General features: G+C 33.5%; 2 protein-coding genes across 4 annotated transcripts; both read right to left on the reverse strand.

Annotated features, from left to right (window-relative positions):
• Positions 1-318: 318 nt before the first annotated feature.
• LOC103497468 (uncharacterized) lies at positions 319-3,638 on the reverse strand. 3 transcript variants are annotated; one of them, XM_008459670.3, is made up of 4 exons: positions 3,186-3,638; positions 1,532-2,158; positions 1,281-1,456; positions 319-1,092 (listed from the first exon to the last, which is right to left on the reverse strand). In XM_008459670.3, the coding sequence occupies exons 1-4, from the start codon at positions 3,188-3,190 to the stop codon at positions 497-499; spliced, it is 1,404 nt and encodes a 467-aa protein (XP_008457892.2). In that variant the 5' UTR covers positions 3,191-3,638; the 3' UTR covers positions 319-496. The 3 variants fall into 3 exon arrangements, with proteins under 3 accessions (XP_008457892.2, XP_050935307.1, XP_050935306.1); XM_051079350.1 differs by having other exon boundaries at positions 1,544-2,158; positions 3,186-3,610; XM_051079349.1 differs by having other exon boundaries at positions 1,281-2,158; positions 3,186-3,611.
• A 2,032-nt stretch (positions 3,639-5,670) lies between these two features.
• On the reverse strand, positions 5,671-8,954 carry LOC103497467 (uncharacterized). Its single transcript, XM_008459669.3, has 2 exons — positions 8,315-8,954; positions 5,671-6,060 (listed from the first exon to the last, which is right to left on the reverse strand). The coding sequence occupies exons 1-2, from the start codon at positions 8,588-8,590 to the stop codon at positions 5,812-5,814; spliced, it is 525 nt and encodes a 174-aa protein (XP_008457891.2). The 5' UTR covers positions 8,591-8,954; the 3' UTR covers positions 5,671-5,811.
• Positions 8,955-10,108: the final 1,154 nt, after the last annotated feature.

Below are 10,108 nucleotides of genomic sequence, written 5' to 3' on the forward strand. Positions count from 1 at the left end.
GAAGCGAAATAAACCCAAATACCAAAACAAAATATTTTTGGATCTTTAAAATAGTTAACATGTTTATTGTTTATATGATATTTACTTAAACTCTATGCTTACTTTATCATGTTTAGTGGATTTTTCTACACTTATTGTGTCAATATCGAATCCATGAAAATTGGAAAAATATTGATGGAAATGTTGTCGTATCGACGAAAATTTAATACCGTTATCCTTCCTAACATCCAAGAACCATCATTTAAGCAAATAATGCTTTGTTTCATGGTTGAACCACAGAAGGAATGTTATGATCAGTACAAGAATGAATGTCCTGAATGAAGAGGAAAAAATAACTATTCAACAGTTGAAGAGTATAATCCTTCATGTTTCTCAACAATATGCGCAACTTAACCTCAAATGCTAATTCATGTTCATGTATAGAAAATTCTAAAAAGGAGAAAAGAAGGGCCTCAAAAAAATACAATAGCAGTTGAATTACAATATACAAAGTTCCTTAAAGGTCATCGATAGATTTAGAACCTTTTGAACCCTGCATTCGAGCGTTTTCACGGTCAAGCCTAAAATATTTATACAATGGGGTGTAGCACAAACAACAAATGCCAAAAGGAACTGTCATCATTGTGAGAAGTCCCTTTGACAGTGCAAGAGCCTTCAGTAACGAAGCTCCAGCTGTGTCGTCGTACCCGAACATTTTCTCTGAGAGAATACCAACTAGAGGAGCAGCAAATGATGAAAATGAACCTTCGAACGCACGGTCAAATGCGTATATCATGGTTCGGTGTTTGATTGGGACAACCTCAGCAAATATGGGGGCATTTACAGCAGTGCCATTCCAGCTGATTGTTAAGCCCATCAGAAAGAGAGTAACACCGAAGATGAGAAGGCTATCAACAGACTGCGGAATGAGTCGGAGGAGGAGCAATGAGAATGGTATGCCCATACTAGCACTGAATTGAGCACACATGATTCGACCAGAATGAGGATAGATCTTCGACAGCCTATCTGCAATTAAACCACCTAGGAGACACCCCAATGCACACCCGACAGCGAAAAGACTAAGTAGAACTGCAGTACCGTTATGGCTGAAACCTGATATAACAGCATCGAAAATATTGAAAGCTTGATAAACATTGAACGATAAAAAGCAATGTTAAGAAAGTTGTTCTATTTACAGTCATACACTTGTAGACGTATTGTGAGAGTACTAACTAACTTCTTGTCCACAAGATGATACTTTAGTGTTCGTTGGATGCAGGGCGATTCGAAGCAATACTCACCAATTAGTTCGAACCACATAGTGAAGAACACCATGGCTGTCCAAGGCAGTGATCCAACTATGCCCTGCAGAACAATGATTTGAAATGTATGCACTTTCATAACAGCTTTCATAGCAGTCCAGGATTCAAACCATATTGATGATGAATTAGGCAAGGTCCGGTCTATCAAATTATCCCTGTAGCCAGATACTAACCAAGTTAGAAAAAACAACAAAGAACTTGAGAAAAAATTAATTGAACGACTAACAAACCTCCGCTGATACCTATCTGAACTCTCCTGAATGTGGTTAATAGTTTTTCTAGGATCAACTACAAACATGTAAACAAGGATACCGATTATTGCACTCAATGTAGCCATCAGAATGAAAGCACAGCGCCATCCTTCTACGCCAAAATACTGTTGACCAGCCATAACCGTTGCAAGGACACCACCTCCAATGCCCCCCAAGGAACCAATGAGGCTTAACAAGCCAAATCCCATACCCCGAACACCATCCATATAGCTATCAGCAATGAAAGATTGGAGTGCTGGAATCACAATAGCCAAGCCAAAGCCATTCACGGCTCTCCAGAATGCAACTTGCTTAAACTCGAGACAAATACCAACAGCAGCTGTTGAAAGAGCCCAACAAAAGGTCCCCATTGCAAGAACTTTAGGACGGTCGTAACTAAGAACTAGGATACCAGCCAAGGGTGAACATAATCCCTGGACAAAGTTCCTTATGAATGTAAGATATCCAAGATCAGATGGGCTGGCATTGAAAGTTTCACTAACTTCCTTGTAAACCGACGGTAGGAGATTCTCATCCGCACGTTCCATTATAGCCGCCAAGTTGATGAGAATCAAAGAGATAGAGACCCCATATATTTTCCTGTTCCTGTTCATTGGTAGATGGAGTAAGGAATTGAATAACAGTGTTGATGAATAGTAGAAAATAGGAATCTCCAAATTCAATAACCAAATATAGTGTTGTTATCACAGCACCACTATGAGCCGGATGGAAATGTTGGCAGCCTAACAGTAAAAAGATGCAATCGAAACAGTGTTTCATATCAAAATTATTCTGTTTCTGATATCTAGGCTTTCATATTTCTACATTTTTTTGCTTAAAATTTTAAATCATAGCCACATCTCAGAAACAAATCAATGATTAAAGTAGAAACTAAAGAAAAAGAATAGAAAATGAGCACAATTTAAGAAATCAGAGAACACTATGAAACTAGAAATCCTAGGCCTCGAATGGTAAGGATTTCGTATTAGTTTTCTGTTCTTGAAGTTATCTTTGTTTCTCCTAAATTCCATACTATATTGCCAAAGTGAGATTCCTCCTTTACGTTAAAGGTTCAATCTCCAATCCTGCAATTATACTAAATTCCATACTATATTTTCCATATATTCCATACTATGTTTTCCATACTTCTTGAAGAAACACTTGAAATCTTAATCAAATTCTAAAAACAAAAACTTTATTTTAGTTGTCAACATTTATCTTGGTTGCTAAAGTGTAAAGTGGATAACAAAATAAAGAAACATGTTTATAATCTTAATTTTCAATAACCAAAAACCAAAAACTTACCAAACCAGACCCTAATAATTGAACTAAATATTTAAGACAGAATATGTTTTCTTGCACTTCATTCATCTGTCTGCAATAATAAGAGAATCTTTCAACAAAATTTGGAACAAAACAGAACAAATGAAAATAGAACATCATTCAAAAGAAGCTAGATCTAACCCACCTACCACATGGAAATGCAAACAATGAAATACAACAGTACAAAACAAATCCAGTTCTCAAGCATAAACCATCCCAAGTATCAGAACACACCCAATACAAATTCAGAACATATCAAAACAGCAGGAAACACAGAGGAGACAAAAGAGCAAGAAAATGTGGTACTAACTTCATATCTTCCAGGAAAATTGGAAGCAAAGTTGAAAGGTCCAATCGAAGAGCAGAGGAAGAAAGTGAGAAATCACATCAAGACCCACGAATCCAATCAATGGACGGCGGATCTGGGATACCCATTTGAGCTTGTAGAAACCCCAGAAGAAACTTGGGACTCATCGGTAAAAATATTCAAATGGGTATTCTGACATTTTGATTATAATATTGGGGAAGAAAACTTTTAGACCAATATCAGATGTACAAGAAGATGATGATTTGGGTTTTTCCAGATCACCTTTGTGATAAAGATTTTTATGGTCTTTCTCTGTCAGCGGAATCGATTACTTGGCCTTCGAATAATCGAAGCTTTGTGTATTGGTTAAAATGGACGTTTGAAGTTTTGGGTAATGAAATTTTGTTGAGGTCAACAAATATGAATAAGGATGAACTCAGAGTAATACACCTGACGTAAAGATATTCGACGCCTAAAAATTCCAATCGATGGCAAGTCAACTTAAAGATAAAATTTTCTTTTATTTAATTTCACTTTTTTCTGAAATTAATGGTACAAACGTTATATTAATTAAGTTTTTGTAAACAATTCGTTGAATCAAAAGTAAGAAAAAATTAATTTAAATGACAAAAACTTTATATCTACATATACAACAATGTATATTGGACTATTTCTTGTACGTGTCTAGTAGTTTATTTGATCTATTGTAATTCATCGGGGATATATATATATAACCACGATTAAATATATATATATATATATATATATATAAAAAGAAAACATTTTGATGAAGTAAGAAAGTGGATAAAATATAAAAATGGTTTAAAAGTAGCAAACTCCATGGAACCTATAGTGGACATCTCAAATGTCATATTAATCCTTTTATGAGGAGGAGCCTAAGCATGAGATGTGATAATCCAACTACTTAATAATCATACTAACCTCTAAAATTAATCCAACATCCGTGCCTTCCATTTACTTACCTTCTATTACACTTCAAATTATAATAATAATAAAATGACGTTTTAAATATTTAGATCGTAGAGAACAATTTCGAAAATGTAAAAGTTCGTAGACCCACAATGAAAAATATCAAAAATACCCCGTCAATTACATAGTAAAAAAAGCACTTAATATTTGCTACACTCGTTTAGATTTGGTTCAGTTTAGATTTTATTTTATTTTTTCAACAAGATCGTTTAGATTTGGCTACACAATCTCAAATCTAAACCATTTTTTTTTTCAAATTTTGATATACGATCTGCTAAACAAATTTTTTTAAAGATTCTTTTTGCGATTTGTTTATAGGATCATTTATTTTTTCAATCGTGTTTAAATTTGGTCAAATGATTTTTTTTAATTCTTTTGCTACACTCGTTTGGATTTGGCTATTTCAATCTAAACAATTTTTTTTAAAAGATTTTTTATATAATAAAAGAGGAGGAAAAGAAGAAAGACAGAAAAAAATCGCAACAAACAACGAAAAAAGAAAAAAAAATTCAGATTTGGTTAGCGTAAGAATAAAAACAACGAAAAAAGATCGAAGTGAAAAAAAATGGCTAACTTATGAACTTGTTACAGGCCGTTATTTTAGTAGTTTATTATATTTACGAAAATAAATCTTTTTATATATAAATATTTTTAAAAATAGCAAAATATTAAAACTATTTAAAAAATATAGTAAAATTGATCGAATCCTCGTTTTGTTATATTTTGAATACTTTTTTTTTTTATTATTATTATTATCCATAACAATTCCCTTTATATATATATACATACAAAATGACCAACTTGTTTAAAATATACGAAAAATGATTTTATTTTCTCATTTAGTTATTATGCTATATTTTTAAAAATATTTTCATCAGTGTGCCGTTTAAAATAATCTCTTCAAAAAAATAAATATTTAGATTATTTCATCCTTGTATGAAATTAAGGATTATCATTACGAAAAGAAGAAAGAAAAAACAAAATTTTTTGTCATTCCTAACTTTAAATATAACAAAGAAAACCAAAATAGTTACAAAATATAACCGTCTATCTACAATGAACCGTGATAAATCAAGATATACTATAACTATTTGTATCTATTTATATCAATAGTCTATCACAATTATTTTTCAATATTTGTAAATATTTTAAGAAGACTTATCATTTAATATAATTTTTTTTCATTTTTACCGTATAATAAGAAAAATAATCAATAAAAATTTGACACATCAAGTAGAACAAACCAGTTTGATTAATTTAATTCCCTAATGACTAAAGTACATAATACTACATGACAACAAAATAGACAAAATAACTATACACCATTCCTTCCGTCAAATAATTTGCCTAAAACTATAAGTTTTATTTACATTAGGACTTAGTTGGTATCTTTTTAACTTCAATAGTGTTTGAGTTGAGTTGTTTAAACCGATTTATGTCGGGGGCCAAACTACCCAAATAAAACTTAGAATGAAGTATCATTTGGTTTGACGATGTATTTGGATGAATCAATCAATTTTGATATCTTATGCGGTATGAGAATCATAATGCTTTTAAAGATGTATTACAGTAAAAAGACACAACTACCTAACAAATATAATGCATACAGTTTTATTTAATGGGTAAAGTGACACATACATCAACTTTCTTTGGATTTCCTTGATTCATTTCTTTGTCTTTCATCTGAGATTGAGTTCTCATTTGAAGAGTCCAACCCCAGGCATCTGAGAAAAGCTGATTTAGCAAGCCTGAAATAACTACAAGGATGAAGATCTAATTTGGTTTCTTGAGAGCCTTCTCCTCCTATTACAGTGCCTTCTCCCACTTGTGTGATTCTCCTGTTCGTACTACTTGTTATCTCCCCCCTGGTGCTTTGATCGTTAGCAACCTGCATATAATCTAGCAATTCAATGCACTTGAAGGGCAAATCTTTGGTTCCCAATACATACAACATGCAGGAGCTCACACTTGGTGAGGCTACTAATTTAGACTATAGTTAATTGATGATATAATATGCAATAAGCCAACTTGAGTTCGATTCAACCCTCGCATAAAACTAAAACTAAAAGTAATTCTTAGACACGTTTCTCCTTGGTTTCTTTTTCTTTCTCCTTTATTTTCTTTTTGGGTGGGTCGGGGGTTTGAGCGGGTGGTGGGTGAGGATGGCCTTCTTTTGTTTTATTGTACTGAATTGGAAATTTAGGGTCTTTCGTGGACAATGTTTTAAATACACAAGAAACACCCAAGAAAGACAAACTTCTTGCTTCTTTGTAGCCTAAAGATGTGTATAAAACTACTCTTGAGTGACATTCAGCCCAACATGTAAATCAATTTAGTGATTTATTAACAGCAAAGAACACCTGACCCCCCGCACTTCAACAACAGATAATTTAACAAGAAGCATAACACTCTGGGTACAGACGATCCACTCATTCAGTTACCTGGATAGAATTACTCCTTATGTAAACAATAGAATAAACTCTAGTTACCAAAATGTTGGCTTACGAGGGCATGATCTAAGGGAGGCAAGAAGAATCTAGTATGATCTTCACGAAACGTCAACACCATTCCTCTCTTCAAGTATTCATAAAACTCATTATTTGTATTTGTGATCTTCAGTGAGATAAGGATATTGAAGCTATTTATTACCATTTCTTGTGGGGTTGGCTAGTTAGTTACAAAGGACAGGGATACACGAGGAGGTGATCTATGGGGACAGGAACAATCTAGTAGAGAGAGAGTTAATAGTCACCAAAAGCTAACACCATTTCTCTGAACTATAGCTTTTGAGCATTAATAGAACACCCTATTCATATTTATTTTTTTCTTTGAGATCAGGATTGCATCCACGGAATAGAAGCTGTTCAATCCATTACCATTCCATAGAAGGAGATGGAGTAAAGATTTGAGTCTCCTGAGAAAGGACATGTGAGGTAAATGAAGAGTGAGAGTGTCTACTTGGTTGGAGAGATCCATAAAGCGCTCTGAAGTTAAAAATGTCCTTGGATAAGACCCAGCAAAAGCGCTCTGAAGGATTCCAAGCTCTTTGGAGGAAGTTGTGGCAGATTGCTGATGTCAATTTTGTCATTTGTGCCATCTATTTTTTTCTCTCTATTCCTGGTGTCTTCATTCAGTAAAATCACAAGGCTCCTTACATGGGTTTTCCTTCTCCATTATCTAAGAGACACTTTTTCTGATCCATTCCCTGATATTCCTCAAGTAGAATTCTGGTGCAAGGCCACTTCAACATGAGCCCCTTTCTTCATTGTGTACGGAAGACACCCCCTCCTATACTATGCTAACGACAAGTTTCAATTTCAATTCTGCTATTGGCCAATAGCTGCAATGTGATACAATGTAATTTTGGCTGAGCTCCAGCAATATTCAGCTCAAGAACAGAGCAAGATCAAAGCTAATGCAGACATTCAGTTCCAAAATTTTTACCTGGCTGTCAGCAACATGGTCTATATCTCGAACTCCATGCCCAGTGTTGAATTGCAAAGCGCCTCAAATGCAAAACTCACCCAACACAATTTCTAACTAAATTTTTCATTCTGAATCGTTTTGGATGGGTACAAGCAAGTAAGAGCTTCCAGCAGAAATCTCCATCCACCCAATTGTGCAAATATTACAATTTCGCATGGCCTTACGGCAAGTTTTTCATTTCTTGTCCTACTACCCAAGAATTTTGGCTCTACGTTGGAGAATGTAGTTGAATCAAGGAAAAATTTGGCCTTTATAGTTCGCACGGGGTAACTAAATCTTCATAAAATTGAAAAACCTCCCAGATTTTCAAGCATCATAGAGAACCTCTCGACACTGTCAACACCAATCTTCCTAAATATTCAATTCATAAATCGACCTAAAGCGTTTCTGTATGCCCTAAATTCTCTCCCATTACCCAGCAAAAAGCCGATCAATCAAGGCGAAAACAACCATGCAATTAAATCCGTAGCTATGGCGGAATCTAGAAATCCAAAATTGGAAAATAAAGTGAAACAACACCAAGGGATTTAACCAGATTCTGTAAAAAAGAAAACTCCTCGACCCTAAATTCGTGAAAAATTTCATACACCAGCTACAAATACAAAAATTCTTACTTACACTAATTGTTAAAAAAGAGAAGGCGAGAAACAGCATACCTGCGCATTACGCGGTGGATTAGGGCCAATCCTGATATTGGGGTTAGGAAGAATGTTCTTCCCGTTGTGAGCAGAATGAGAAAGGAAGCGAGTAGTGGAAGAGGAGGAGGCAATGGCAGCAGTGGAGTTGAAATCAGCAGTACTAGATTTGGAGAAATCAATAGCGAAAATTGTAAGACAACAAAGGAAGAAGAGGAGGAGAATAACAAGAAGCTGAATCCAGATTAACCACGAAATTCCTGGTTGAATTATGAGTTCATCTTCAAAATTGAACATATTGGGGGAAAGTAGAATTTCATAGAGAGAAAATTGGTTGATAATATAAATTGTGCGAAGAAGAAGAAGAAGAAGAAGGAAGGTATGAGTAAAGGAAGAGAAAAGGCAACCAAAAAAAAAAAAAGAGAAAAAAAATGTAGAATCGAAGAACTTTGAAGCTCAATAGCTTTCCCCTGTTACAACAACAACAACAACAACAACAACAGCCCTCGAAGACATGCCAAAACTGGACCCATCGCATTCATTCATCATTCATCCTTCCACGTTTACACGAATCTTGTTCTTGTAATTTTATCTTTAAAATGCTATTGATGGGTAATTGTGTATCGATTACATACAATTACGTATCTCATGACTCATAGTTATCTTATCGTTTGATCCTAATTACAACCAAAATAGTAACGATATTATTACTACTACGCTTCTTCTCATGTTGGGTTGGCACTACCGACTAAATTAATAACTCTAAATATAAGAAACCAACAAAATTAAAAATTTTGTATCCATTTCAATTTGTTTCAATGTTGTTAGGAAAATTTGCAAATGCAAAAGGTTTTTCTTTTTTAGGATTTTAAGTGTTTGGGGCAAAATATATTTTTGTGTTTGAGATGTGAACTATTTTCGTTTAAGAAGAAAATAGTAAACATTATAGTAAAAAGTTTATGAATGTAAGCAAATAGTAAATACCGTAGCAAGTTAGAATTTTGAAATATTATTTACGGTTGAAAGTAAAAGTGTTCAAATAATCCGACAACTCCAACAACTTGGATTATCCAACTCAAATTGTAAGAATTGAGTTGAGTTTAGGTTACGTTTTTCAAAATTTGGGTTGGCTAAACCCAACCCGAATTTTTAATATTATTAAAATATATATTATCTTATAAATATTATAATCCATACCTATTATGACGAAGTTTGTAATAGATATGTTGAATTTTGATATGAGTTTTATGAAATTTTAGTTATCAATAGGTGTTGTACATAGACAAATTTTTTAAGTATATTAAGTTAATACAAAATATACTTAAAAAATAAATAAATAACTCGTTAATCCAACTCAATTATTCAACCTAAAAATTTGTTTGGATTGAAGATCTTATTAGGGTTGCAATTTGACCAACCCAAAAATTCGGATTGGTCCAAAAATTCTTTCCAATTAGCTAGTAGCAAGAGATGGTTATTATAGTTTTAATATAATACTTTTATCCCAAACATACGTCGAGTTAATTGTTAGAAGTATAACATATCGTTTAAAGAATTTGCAAAAGTTAGGTTTAAACCAGCTAATTCTTCTCATAAATGGGATAATTAATTACTAATTGTAAAAGCTACAATAAATAGTATGGGAGTGGGATTATAACACCACAAGCATTAGTGTTAGAAAAAAGGATTAAAAACTATAATAAATAGTCTAGTTCGTAGAGTTTCACCAAATGAGAAATAACAACACAAACATTAGAACTAATGCAGCCACGTTCCCTTCTCGAGCAAGTGTTAGAAAAAAGGCGTATTTTATAA

The sequence above is a fragment of the Cucumis melo genome, chromosome 11 (assembly GCF_025177605.1).
Source record: "Cucumis melo cultivar AY chromosome 11, USDA_Cmelo_AY_1.0, whole genome shotgun sequence".
In the NCBI taxonomy this organism is placed as follows: domain Eukaryota; kingdom Viridiplantae; phylum Streptophyta; class Magnoliopsida; order Cucurbitales; family Cucurbitaceae; genus Cucumis; species Cucumis melo.